This window comes from Copidosoma floridanum, unplaced genomic scaffold (assembly GCF_036245765.1).
Source record: "Copidosoma floridanum isolate Cflo_tuat_1 unplaced genomic scaffold, Cflo_Japanese_pri ptg000014l, whole genome shotgun sequence".
NCBI lineage: Eukaryota > Metazoa > Arthropoda > Insecta > Hymenoptera > Encyrtidae > Copidosoma > Copidosoma floridanum.
The window spans coordinates 4,059,985-4,073,972 of NW_028321891.1; the positions used below are offsets into that span (position 1 = coordinate 4,059,985).

At 44.6% G+C, this 13,988-nt stretch overlaps 2 protein-coding genes across 3 annotated transcripts in view; one reads left to right on the forward strand and one right to left on the reverse strand.

Annotated features, from left to right (window-relative positions):
• Positions 1-1,864, reverse strand: part of Gprk2 (G protein-coupled receptor kinase 2) — a 31,425-nt gene extending 29,561 nt beyond the window's left edge. For both annotated transcript variants that reach the window (XM_089591849.1, XM_089591848.1), the window contains exon 1: positions 1,262-1,864. The gene's annotated coding sequence lies outside the window, so the exon portion shown is untranslated. The remainder of the gene's footprint in view (positions 1-1,261) is intronic.
• Positions 1,865-6,154: 4,290 nt separating this feature from the next.
• On the forward strand, positions 6,155-13,717 carry LOC106638133 (Lysyl oxidase-like 2). The gene is made up of 8 exons (XM_014351184.2): positions 6,155-6,338; positions 10,296-10,445; positions 10,753-11,010; positions 11,182-11,388; positions 11,835-12,135; positions 12,224-12,352; positions 12,417-12,540; positions 13,595-13,717. Exons 1-8 carry the CDS (start codon positions 6,155-6,157, stop codon positions 13,715-13,717), a joined length of 1,476 nt encoding a protein of 491 aa, XP_014206670.2.
• The last annotated feature ends 271 nt before the right edge of the window (positions 13,718-13,988 follow it).

Below are 13,988 nucleotides of genomic sequence, written 5' to 3' on the forward strand. Positions count from 1 at the left end.
AATATAAACACTTTCGTTTCCTTGGCATGTACATATATGTATACCTATGTATGCATTTCCCTTGGCTCGGAATGTACGGATTGCACGGGTGACAAGCCAAGCCGGCTCTCTCCTTCCTTCCGAGTGCGTATATATGTACAATATGCACAGGTATACCAGAAGCGGCAGAGGACGAAAGGGCCGGAGGAGGACACGCGCTGCTGATATTATGTCCTCCTCATCCTTACGCGGGCACGGTTGCTTTGGCACGTGTACGTGTGTCTGTGTACACGCGTATACATGTAGAGAGAGAGAGCGGAGCTCTGCTTAGCTGCTCTGTAGCTCTGCGGCTGCAATGGTGAGTCTTTGGAGCTCGAGCCCCTCACAATGGCCGACGGTGATGCGGTATGTAGGAACGCGCGCGCCCGAGAGGGAGAATACGGCGTATCGGGCATGTGTCGGAACATCCGATTGGATGGACACTATATACATGCGTAGAATATAGTAAAAAGAAAGAAAAAAAAAATCCGAGAGATCCGGCTACACTGGCCCGTGGTGCCCCGATCGGGTTGAATTTGGGAGATGCGGGAGCGAAGGTAACGGAGTCGGGGTCCCAGGTTCGCTGGACTTTGGAATTTGCTGTCCGATCTTTGACGTGGGTAATACGGAAAAAAAAGCCGGCTGCTTTTGAAAGCTTTCGGACGAACCGAAGATCGATTTTGTGATTTGACAATATTAATTTTCCCCCTCCGGCGCAAATTGCTTTTCGAATACGCAATTCAATGAGAATCGGCGTTTTTGGTGATAAGAGAAAAATCAGAGCTATTTCAATTTATCATTTTTTTTGTCGTACCGGTAACGGGCAAGAAACGCTTTATTCTCTTCCAACTTGATAATAACAAAAAAAAAAAAAAAAAAAAAAAAAAAAAAAAAAAAAAAACGAGAAAAAAAACTTGAAGCAATAGGTTAACTCGGTCCTGCAGATGATACGCGCAATTGAAGCGAAGGCATCCCTCGAAGGCCCCGTAGAGGCAACCCGAAACCCGGCAAGCTCGACTGGCGTATACCGTTAACGAGCCCGAAAACAAAAGTCGAACAACGCACAGGTGCCCCATCCGATCGGGGCACAGATACATCCATTCGAATCGAGATGCGTACACCTCGCATTAAAGCACGAAATACCCAATTCGGGGCACAATGCAGCATCAGCAGATACGCAAGGGGGAGCTCGTATAATGCCTCATCATCAGAAGCGCATCGTATATAGGCACTAAATACGTACCAGCAGTGTATAGCTTCTCGTGTATAGTTTTGCGGGCAGTAAATCAGCTCCAAAGTATACTACAGCGACGACGGTATAGATACGTGTGGAGGCTTTTCTCCTGTTTCGGAGCACCGAGACACATTGGCTGCAGTACTAATATACTATACGCCACTCCGATAACCACCAGACTCTCCCAGGGCAACGAGTGTAGGTACACGGGCACACGCACGCACACAACGATATCGGCTATATATTATGCATGTATCGTCCGATGAGCTACGCCGATGTCCCACGATCCCGTGTACATACGCCACATAAGTACATGGGCCACACTAATGACACGCAGGTGCGATGTACAACATTTTTGACTCAACGACCGCGAGCGAGCGGCACGCGCGACTTTTCAAGCATATACTTATACGTATGCACCACCTAACAATTCGAAGCGGCGACGGCGACTACTCTCCTGCTCTCGCGAGAGTGTGGTGCGCTCGAGCTACGTGCCATGTATACCCCACTATAGACACGAGCTACCCGACGACTACGTACGACGGCGAAAGTATACCTATGTAGTGGTGCGACGACAAACAACTGTGTAGTGTGTACATGCAGAGAACGAAGGAACAGCGCACCCGCACTATTATCGTACGGACGCGCGCGCAAAAGCACTAGCACACGTGCCCCCGTCCTCGCACACACAACACGTTAGCCGTAATCAAATCAAATGTGGACAAAATTACGTATACTTGTGTGGTGATGCTTATACTTGTAACTAGTCGCACGCACCCTTTATAAAGTACCCTCCCTTGATTGTAGCACCCCACCCCCGCCCCGGTTCTTCATTGTCTTGTCTTTTTTTGCCCCGACGGTATTAAGTGTAGAGCAACACTCATGGTATCCAGTTCAGAACGAGGAGAAAACCGTCGGACGGTCAGTAGTTCGTCTGTTTGTGTATATTTTACCGGCGCGGGTGCGCTGTATCCGCTTGGGTAAAACATCCGCGTCATCGGGGGTAAGTAGGGCGTATTTCACGGAGAATCGGTAAGATAACGATTCGTCACTAGGGTTTGGTATGATTCTTTTGTCTCTGGAATTTCGAATCAAGTTGACTGCCAGTTATTCATCACATGAAGCACTTATTCGAATGATTTCAAGTTTTCCTATTTAAGAAAATAGTCTGACTGCGGATGAGTAATTTGATGACTGTTTTTGTGACGTTTGAAACATTTGTTGCCCAACACAAACAATTTGAATGGCTTTGGATTTAGCTGGTTGGTTGTTGTTTCGCGGTCGATAGTATTCGTGATATTAATCGTCAAAAAGACTCGAATGATCAAAATTGCAGGAGGATCATGTGGAACAAAAGTTCGAGTTGAGCCATAATACTGATTACTTGGATAACGGCGAAGTTGATGGTATTTAAAGAGCAACTCGACGAGCAAGACTTGCTCAACCGATTAGGTCACTCGCTACCCTCATCGTGGTAGGCCCGTCCGATGATTACATCTGGTGGAAGAGGAACGAAGTTTGTGAGCTGACGGCTGGCGGGAAATTTAATACAAGCCTCTTGTATTCCACAATCAAGTTTTACAGCGTTAAACTACACGATCGGATATTTTTATTCGAATGGTTTGAGCAACTTTTGGTGCGGATCGGGATAAATACACGTAGCAGCAACAGTAGTTAGCGATTGTTTGAAAAACCCAAGACATTTCTTGAACTGGTATAATTTACGTTTTTTAATTATTTAATGATCCAAGTCATTATTTTCTCGATGAATAATCAAAGACAAGAGCGAACAATCGATTATCATCACTTTGCATAAAATGGCCAATTAATCGACTTTTTTTTTTTTAATTTTCATTATCAATACAAATTGTGACATATTATATTCTGCTGTGCAATTAAAAAGATTTCAAAATTTAATAACGGTTAATCGCAAGTATCGATAGTAATAAACCTGCCATTTCCGCCTATTACAGGAAGAAACGGAAAGTTGTGGATCTCGAATAAATAGATTTTTTCCTAGATCAAAAATTTTTCTCTACATAAAAGGTTACAATGCTAACGCTCTGAAAAACGAAAATCGCGTTACATGTGGTAAAAATCACGTTGCAGCACCTTTTCATGCGGATTTGTCCGAAAAAAAGTATATATTAAGCAATCGGTAATTCTGGCTATTTGAAGTTAGATCGGATAAAATCTCGACGTGTCTTCCCTGATGAAACACAATACACAGGCAAGACTTTCTTTTCCGCAAGATGTTTTGGATCTCGCCCCAACCTCGATTAGTCAAACAGACGCGCCACAACTCGAGTACCATCCCCCCTCGGGAGCAGGGCAAAAAGTTGAAACTACCCTCCCAAACTCGTTGATACAACAAATGGCGGTTCACGATGATGTATCCGCAAAACTTTTTCCGATCGGGTGCTCACATCCTTGATGGTTCACCGTATATATAAAGCTCGGAACTTTGGGAGGGTTTACACAAGCGTATACACATACAAACGCGGAGTGCAAAAGTTGTGCTTGGAGTGAATGGAAATAAAGAGAGAGACGCAAAACATGCGATAGATCGAACACACACATACGCAAATGAAACAAAACGAGGGAGATGGAGCAGAGAGATGCAAGTCTGATGAGATAAAGTTTGTAGGACGAGCTAGTGTAGTAGTTCCTGGACGCAGCGCTTTTTATTTCAAGCCTCCCAACTGTTTCATCGCTGATCCGATAATACTCTCACGCCCAGCTTCGATTTTTTTTCTCTTTTTTTTTTCTCTTCCCCTGCACTGTGCTCCGTACTCTATTTTCTCTCTCTTTCCCTGTTTTTAATGCAAAGGCCATCAGTGTTCCTCACGGAGTGGATTTTTGATCGTACCTGTGATATGTTTCTATAATTCAAACGGTGCATCCAATAACAGCGGTGTAGGTATAGTCAAATAAAGAAGTCAAGGGCTGTTTATTGACAAATAAACGACAAAAATTATAAATTAAACAAATGTAAAAACATCATGTCGAGTAGTGTGTACAAGTATAAAGGACTAACAAATATGTCGTAGGCTTTAGCAGGACAATGTGCCAGTAACTACGTGCTCGCTAATTCATTTTTTTATATAAACTGTTTTAAAAGCCAAGCATTTGTAGTCGACGTTACGCTATTGTATAATTTATTTCATGATTTTAATGACTTAGTGAACACCATCCACTGTAAGTGGTCGAAACGTCGTTCTTCGTTTGCGAATAAACAGACACGAACATCACATAGCCCTTGACTCATTTATTCGACGAGATTCCTCAGTTTCCAAGTCCAGAAGCTCATACTCGTACGTTACTTTCGTGCGACGAAACAAACACAGTAATCGTGGAATTAGAGTCACATACCCCCACTCGTATACATATACAGCGAAAGACCGACACGCATGGAATAAATGACGTTGATGGTACACACGCAGGATTTCGCAACAGAAGCGCCAGTAGCAGCGAGCCGGAGATTTTTAATCAAACGAAACATCTCGATGAGTTACAAGTGGAACAAAAGAGACTGCGTGGAACGCGCGCGCATCGCCAACTCGAGGAGACGGCTGGTCTTGCACTTGAGAATGAGTCTACATATATGCGCTGCAAGCGATGTTTATTCTCCGATCTGGCACACGAGGCACATTTTGCTCCAACAATTTATTCGCTCAAACATCGAACGACAATATTAGTACCGCAGACTTTGTCAAAACGTATATAGGACAAGGCAATTTATTACGCAAAATATCCAAGCTCACAAAAAAAAAAAAAACACTTACAGCTACGATCGTGGAATACGTGAGTTTCACGATCTCAAACAGATTGGCTTTTTTTCCCCTATCGGACTCGCGTGATGCAAAACTAGAGCGCAGTAAAGAAATTGACGCCGCAAGTATTTTTTCTTCTCGCACTTTCGAGTAGTCGATAGGCGCTATATACTCAAGCACGTAAAACCCTGTACACACATACTCATTACGCAACGGTAGATCCGACCGCTAATGCTCACCACAAATAAAGCGCACGGTGGCGCGATCGCGCAACTTTTTCTATATACTCCTTACGGTTTTGCCTAACCGTCCATTCGGCACTTCCATTGCGTTTAACGTCCAGGCAGTACAGCTCATACGGACAAAAATACGCAACCGTTGCCTGTGCTATACTCGATGAAAAAAAAAAGCCTACAAAATTCACGTAGCATCTCTGTAGTCGCACACACCCCACCTCTCAAACACCTTTCCTCGGGTATATAATGTACATCGGTTCCCACACCATCTCGCCGCTCTTTTAACCAGCCTCTCGAACGATCAATCTTCCCCACCGGTCGGCTTTGATCTCCAAAGTGTGCGGATGAAGAGGGGCAAGGCAGAAACGACGGCGAAAAAAAGTACATCATCCCTCGAGTGCGGGACACCTCGAGAGAGGGAGGGACAAATCGGCAGTGGAAAAACGCGCTCGCCGATCGCGGGGAGTCTTTATATTAAAGGCCATACTCGGGCGCTCGCGCGCTACAGTACCTCCGCGGCAAACGCTCCGGCCGGTGCAGCGTTCCTTTCGCGCTTCAACTGGACTTGTTGATTGGCTTCTTGTTGGTAGACTCGAGAATCGGCGATGACGATCGACTGGACAGTACTGGTCCTGGGATCACTGTACGGAAAGTACCTGTGCTTGGCTCCACCCGTGTAGTCTCGGCTCTTTTTTCTGTTCCTGAAAGGTGAGTCAAGGTCGCGTCATCGTGATGGAATAATCAATCGTAAAGCAGTAGATTATCGAAAAGTGCAAGACAAGTTGGTCGATCCACGCGTGATACGTAATGATATATCGGCTGCCCAGGGGGTGTATGAACTTGGTCAAGCGGGGGTGATTCAACCATCTAATACGTATACGTATATGGGGCAGATGCTGCTGCCGGTGCTGCTGTTGCTGCTGTTGCCGCGCACCTGCGAGTGGGGCCTCGCGGCTGACGGGTCGACCGATGAGACGAGCATCGACGACGCAAAGCGCCTCAAGAAGGATTATCGCCGGCTCAAGAAGCAGGAGGGGGCGGTGAGACTCGTCGGGGGCAAGAGGGGCACCTTCGAAGGTAAATACGATCGACACGGCCGAGAGCCAGTTTTTGCCATACTCGAACCCTCAAACACGTACCACCCGTTTGTTTTTACCATCTGTCGCACAATTGGACTTTTCGGGAAATTCCGATTAATCAATTTTTATTGCGACCTTGTTCCCAAGTTTCTTTAGCCCCGGACTTTTTTTTTTTTTTTTTTTTTTTTTTTTTTTTTTTTAATTGTTTTTTCTTTCTTTCTCTTTTGTTTAGGGTGAGAGCCAATCGATAGAAATACTCATCGTGCACGATTTGGAGAGTAAATAAGTAGATTAATGAATCAAAAGATAAACAAATAAATAGATAAAGTGGTAAAAATACATACAAATATACATATTACATGGCTGTTATATATGCGATGTATAAAACTACTTTTCTCGGGGGCAAATTCTTTTGCGCATATGCGTGCACGCGAAGCGTTTGCATACAAAATAATCTTAAATTACGGGGATAAATAAGTTGCTGCAACTTTCCTACGATTACGCCAAGTACGAGATCATCTACATGTAAATATGGGTATACATATATACACGCATATGTGGGTAGCATAAGCTCGTTTGTTTCCACCTTTGAAAATGTGTTGCGAAATTCTCGTGCAAATATGTGCTTACGTGATTTACATTTTTAACTGTAAAATATAAAAGTAAGAACAACAACACTTATAATTAACTTGGATTAAGCTGTCTGAAACACATGTTTGCTACTATACTTTTTTTTTTCTTTTTTTTTTATCGTTTCTATTTGTATTTTTAGTCAGTTTGTTCAAGTTTCTTTAAATTTACAACAGGTTGCTTTTGCTGTATGATTACTCTTTTTTTTTCTCTGTTTTTTATCGAACAGTTGCATGCAAAACACAATTTACATTTAAAAACTTTGCCTAATACGTTAATATAACTCTTCACAGTAACATCAATTTTTTTTTTTCAAATAAATTCGTGAGCCAATGTTATGCACACCTTAGTTACTAATACATGAATTGTTTGAAAAATGTAATTTCCCGTGATAATTGAATGATGGAATCACTGATTTCAATTCGCTAAGAAAAAAAAAACACCTTTTTTACGTGCTTCACTAACTCCAAAACTAGAATTTATTATTTTACCAGAAACAAGTAACAATTAATATGGAAAAATGAAAAAAGTAGCCACTTCAAAAAATTGAATAGTAGTATGAGGATGAAATTTCTGTTATAACGCGAGAGTGGTCCGAAATGTATTTACTTGATGTACGTATTTGTATCGTCATCATGATTTCACGTACGGTAATTCAGTAATTTACATCCGACTGAGCAGCTTCCATTCCATGTTGAAATCTGACAGTTCACACTCGTAAAGATCTAATAGAAGGGAAAAATTGACCTTCAGCTCCGAGGGGAAAGAAACAATATTATTTTTGGCAATAACTTAACAAATCGATCTTTCAGGCAAACGTCATTTGATGAAAAATTATACTCAGGTTTCATTGAATCAAAATTTTCTTTGTGCCCTACACTTTTCTACGTAAAATCATCCAACAAATGCTCAGAATTTGTACAACTCTATTGCGTCCCCATACTTTTTTCTCACTAACCAAACAATCAGTCCGCATTGCGAAAAGAAGAGATCCTGTGACATGACTGATTATCTTAACCAATGACTAATTTTGAATGTTTACAAAAAAACAAAAACTTCATAATGCAAACATTTTTTACCAGTTGAAAAAACCTCGATCAATCATAATTGTACAGAGAAAAGAAACCTTATATATACAAACTTTGATTTTCTCCCTTTATATATGGAAATAGCTCAGTAGGTGCACGTCATGTAGGTAAGTGTGTACCATCGATACTCCCGACGGCCATGCCTAACGAAATCGTAGCAATCTAATAATCTCCGTTGGCTATTTTGGTACCCACTTCGTACACAGACCAAGGCAATGATCGGCTCGGGGCGCAAACAACCACCCATACAGAAAATACAACAAAAAAAATCTCTCATAAAAGATACGCGAAGTAACATCGGGATGGGCGAAAAGAAATTTTTTTCGCTCCTGTTGGGCTTATATAGAGAAGCTAAAAGATAAAAGTACAGGGAAAAGGGAGTTTTTGAACTGCGAGAAAAAGCCCCTCGGTATAATGAGTACATACATATTATATACAACTGGTGCAGTAGATATTATTGTATGTGTATACAGCTCTTTCTCCGTCTCCCTCTTACGTAAGCTCCGACCGATCGATCCGTCCCATGTATACAGCGACGGTCTTTGTGCGTCCGTGCGTTGGTGTAAGCGTGTGTATATATATGTATACATGTATATTGTCTGGCTGCTGCAGCTTATATAATATACTTGTATACACAATCACGTACAACACGTGTGCTATGCTATCGCTGTTCTACATTGCGGGTGTACCTACATAGATAGCGGTCCTTTCTTGTGCCAGCGTCGCCCCTACGTTGTCAATAATTCCTTCCCTTCGTCGAATTTTCGGACCTACTCCTCCTCCTCCCCCTTCCCTTGTCCTTGGTAATTCTTGCTTTTTGGTCAAGGCCAGAGGGGCATCTATACGGTCAAGGGGTGTATTACTCATTGTCCCATCGAGCTTCAACAATTTTCACGTACATCGTCTCACACTCCACTAATGGCGAAACTAATGCGTAATTGTGTTTATGCAAAAGTACCTAAAAGCTTTGTACATGCTGTACCGCGACGCTAATTTCACTTGTGTAATTACGTTCAAGTAGTTTTTAAAGAAAAGTTGGAACTGAGTAAGAGCCGAATCCCAACGGGGAAAACTTTCGTCATGCCTATCGCGAGTGTCGCGCCATTTCTCGAGTAAGACGTACCAAATGAACTTTGTAACTCGATAATCCGAAAAGTTTACACCCTGTTGTGCGTCTACATTACTTACCATGAAATTGCAAAATCAGAAAATTCAATGACTCGATTTAAGAAAGTGTACAGGTTTTCAAGAGGACGGACGGGGGCCATATGGACATACCGATGGGTCAGAAAATTAATCGTTGTAAAAAAAACGGGGGGTCGGAGAGACAATGATCGTGCCGAGGTATGGGAACGTAAGATTGGCGCGGTTTAATTGAGCTCATTTGTAAATCGAGGGGCAGCTGTGTTCCTCCGGCTCTTTATTTTTAATCGCCTTGCACTCGGTGAACTTACCGGGGCTTCGGTTTTTTTTTTCCTCGAATCGATTATGACGTGCAGGCTCCCAGTGGCATTGGGTTTTCTACGCTCGCGCGAGAAAGAGAACACGCGGGATTGCCAATTAATTGACGGAATCGATTTCGCTGCACTACACACCCACATACACTGTACGTTCGGCACGCGGTTATTTCGGAAAATCAATTATTCCGCGATTAAATTCCCCTGCTCTCGCCGATATTGCGGGGGAATGGGTGATTTTTAACCAAATGCCTCCCCGCAGACTCGGCTTTTCGTTTATCGACTTTTAACTCGTTAAATTTTCGTTTAGTGGTACATCACCGGGTAATCACGGAATTCATAGGCCCGTTATCATTTTTCAAAAAAAAAAAGAAACGAGAAAAAGCAGCCAAGGTTATTCCGATTGCTCAGCTCCGCATGAAAAAAAGATGTTCTACGCTGATGCTGCGAGGAAAGCACCTGGGTAATTTTGCTCGCGCAAAAAATAAATAATTCAGAGCCGGGGGTGCGCATAAATCCTTCGCTCTGCTCTCTGTTCTGCGGGCGCGGTAAATTATTTATCGCGTGTACACATGCACGCGCGAACATACATGATAACTCAAACTTGAAGAGATGAACCTTGTTGCAAAAACATCGTAACGGTAAACAAAGTTTCTTCGACGTGCTCCCTTGGAAAGCGAAAAAATATTGCACGGCAAATCTCATTCAAGCAGTTACCCTCGTACAGGAAGCACAATGTGGATAAATGAATAAACCAAGATGTGTGGGTGTTTTCGTCAGGTAACGTGGAAATCCTGCACAAAAATCGCTGGGGCAACGTATGCGACGACGAGTGGGACGACCTGGAGGCGAGGGTCGTTTGCAGGCAGCTCGGCTACGAGGACACCCAGGCACGGGCCACCGGCAACGCTCGCTTCGGCCAGGCAAGAAGTAAAGTTAAATTGCACGCCCTCCTCTCCCCCTCCCTTCGCCCCTCATTCTCGTTCTTTCGTGTTGTGCTCCAAACGTCTGGACCAGCCAGCTGCATGTGCAGCGGATAAACTCAAACATTTTCTCATCGTCCCAGGTTGCCCTGCGTTTCATTTCATATCAAAGTACAACTCATTTTTTATTACACGTTCGAGTTTTACGGTGATTCGGTACAAACCCATCGTACCCCAACTCAATTCGAGTGTCGCGTATAGACGAGTAAAAAAAAAAAAAAAAGAAAAAGTACAAAAGTATCGCTACCGCGTAGGGCGCTACTGGATGGACAACGTACTGTGCGACGGCTCGGAGGCCCAGCTGGCAAAGTGCCGGTTCGACGGCTGGGGCAGGACGGACTGCAAAGCCGGCGAGGCAGCCGGGGTGACGTGCGTCCAGGCGAAGAACGATGGGAGAACGATTGCCCCCGAGCGCAGGAAGAGCAAGATCAGAGACACCCACCGGCGGGGGACCGCCCTTCGGCTTGCCGGCACTCGCCAGGGACGCCTCGAGCTCAAACTCGAGGACTCGGGTATGCATTTTACCTATTTATATAAACGGCGCGACTTTGGCTTTCAAAGCTGACGTCGGGGCCGATCGATTTCCACGTACCATCACTGCCAACTGTTAAGCTTCTTTTCGCCCCGCTCTCGGAAGGCCGAGTCAGCGTCATGTAATAACTTACGCGTGGATTTGCCGACAGAGTGGGGAGTCGTGTGCGGGGACGGATGGTCGCTCCTGGAGGCGGGGGTCGTGTGCCGGCAGCTGGGCCTCGGGTACGCCAGCCAGGCTTACCAGACCAGGTTGTCCGAGGAGGAGAGGCTCCCCATGGCCGTCAGCGGGATCACGTGCCACGGCGACGAGAGGAACATAGCCGAGTGCCTCCACGACCTTGTCCTTAGTTGCCCAGGTCTTGCTTTTTTTTTTTCCCTCCGCTTTTTGCTTTGGGCGATACACGACCAATGCTCCGATCCACGGAAAAAAGTCACAAAAAAAAAAAAAAATAAAAAAAAAAACTGACTCACCCTTACATATAGTTACTTCGTGTCCTCATGAAAAAAAGGTACCCTCGAATGATTCGTCCGTTGAATGTTTGTCGACCGCGCGTAGTTGGAGACACTCGCGTGTCGTGACCCGCGCTTCGCGTGCAGACGGAGCGCATGAAAGATTCACCGGGGCGTCTGATACACGAAAAGATGTATGCTCCTATAGGAGCGAGAAAAGGTATACGGCAGACGGGGTTCATAAAAGAAAGAAACCGTTCTTTGGTAGGGGGGGGGGGGGGAGTAGCCGCTTAACAGCTCGCACGCACGCACGCACGGAATCGGAAGAAGTCCAACCGTGTGTATTGTATAGGAGCGGGGGAGAACGTGGCAGGGGTGTCGTGCGCGGAGCGTCTGGCCGACCTGGTGCTGGACCACTGGGAGCTCGAGAGGACGGCCCACCTGGAGGACCGGCCCCTGTACTGGCTGCAGTGCGCCATGGAGGAGAACTGCGTGGCCTCGCAGGCTTACGAGCTGCGGCGCGAGAACGGACACGACTGGCGCCGGCTGAGCCGTAGATTGCTCAGATTCACCGCGAGGATACTCAACGCCGGGACCGCCGATTTTCGGCCCTCCGTGCCCAAGCATCTCTGGGAGTGGCACATGTGTCACATGTAAGCCGTCGTTGCGTAGGATATCGGGCTGTACAATACCTATTTTTTTTTTTTTTTTTTTTTTTTTTTTTTTCCCTCTTTGTCGCAGGCACTATCACTCGATGGAGGTGTTCGCGACGTTCGACGTAATTGATTCTAGCGGCAAACGCGTGGCCGAGGGTCACAAGGCTTCCTTCTGCCTCGAGGACAACCAGTGCCTGCCGGGACTGAAGCCCAGGTAAGCCATTCTTTTTTTTTTTTTTTTTTTTTTTATCAGGCGATCTTACAATTATACATCGCAGGTACAAGTGCGCCAATTACGGGGACCAGGGCATATCCGTCAACTGCAGCGACATTTACCGGTACAACATAGACTGCCAGTGGGTCGACATTTCGGAGCTCGCCCCTGGCTCTTACACGTTCAAGGTGACTATTATTATTTATTCTTACCCACCTGCAACTTTAATTCACGTTTACGTAATCCCAATGGGAGACAGTCTGTCTCGGCTCGTATACATATATACGTACGTTAGGGTAGTGCATAAGGTTTGTTCGACACACGGACCATAAGCTCTCCCACAAGTATTATCCGTTATATGAGGTAATTTCGTCGGGGCGAGTGATACCTTGACTTTGTTAAATATCGCCAGGGCATATAGCAAGCGGGTACAAAGCGTCGGAAATAGTTGATCAAAGTTTGTTCGGGATCGCGTATACAAGAACAATGACGCCCCAACGCAGGGGGTAGCGAGCACAATCTCCAATTAACGCGCCCGTAGAACCATTAATAAGCGAAGCCCTTCGCAAGTTGCTTTCAGCGCTACGGCTACTATGCGTGCTTTTAAAACGAGTGCAGTAGCTTATAATATATAGGGAAGGCGTTATTAGAAAAAGTGAGGGGGGGTGTCGTATATATAGGTATCGAGGATGACATCAGCTTTATCGTACAATCAGTGTATCTATGTGAAATGAATATTAAAATTAACAATTTACTCAATACTCGAAATTTTTCGGCTAAAGAAACAGCCGAAACTTTAAACGCTCGCACCTCCATAAAGGATATAGAGATATCGCAAAATAAGCGATAGTTGTAAGTCATAAGAATTCATGAACAAAAATTTCTGTTTTGATTCGCGTGTGCTTAGCCAACGCTTGAAAAATTATTTCAACAACTAAAATAACATTTACTGTTCAAAAGCTATTTAATTTGAGACAGAAAAATTGTGTTTGCAATTAAGCATTCTACACAGGATTTTTGCAAGTTACATTCGAGACAAATGTTCTAAGCCTATACTTTGGCCTATATACCATGCGTTAATTTTGTGTATATTTATTAATATATTATTGAAAGTATGTTGTGTTGACGTGTAAATTTCGTAATTCATGTAATAACACAAAATGTCAGACTGTGCAAGTGGGGGTCGTGGTGGTGTCGAGGTTCATGGCCGTTAATTTAACGTGAATTCTGGTCACTCCGTAGGTCGCCGTGAACCCGGAGCTCAAGGTGGGAGAGATGTCGTTTGACAACAACGCCGCCACGTGCAAACTACTTTACACCGAAACATTTGCCAAAGTCCACGGCTGCGTCATGGGCAGGCCCTGACGGCAATGCCTCCTCCTCCTATCTGGCGCGCACACGCGAGGGCATACACATGCCTATAAGGAATGAATACCATTAGGGAGGCCCGAACGGTGATGGTCACTTTGTGCCGCCCTCGACGTCCACTAATGGCCACATACGGTTCGGCTGTTGCACATAATTTGTGCTTGTTTTGTAAATACCTGATCGAACGCCACTTCCATTGGTCTTTGATTTTAAGACTTTCCAAGATGTTGAAATAAAATTGTAATTGCAGTGAAATTGTACACACCTG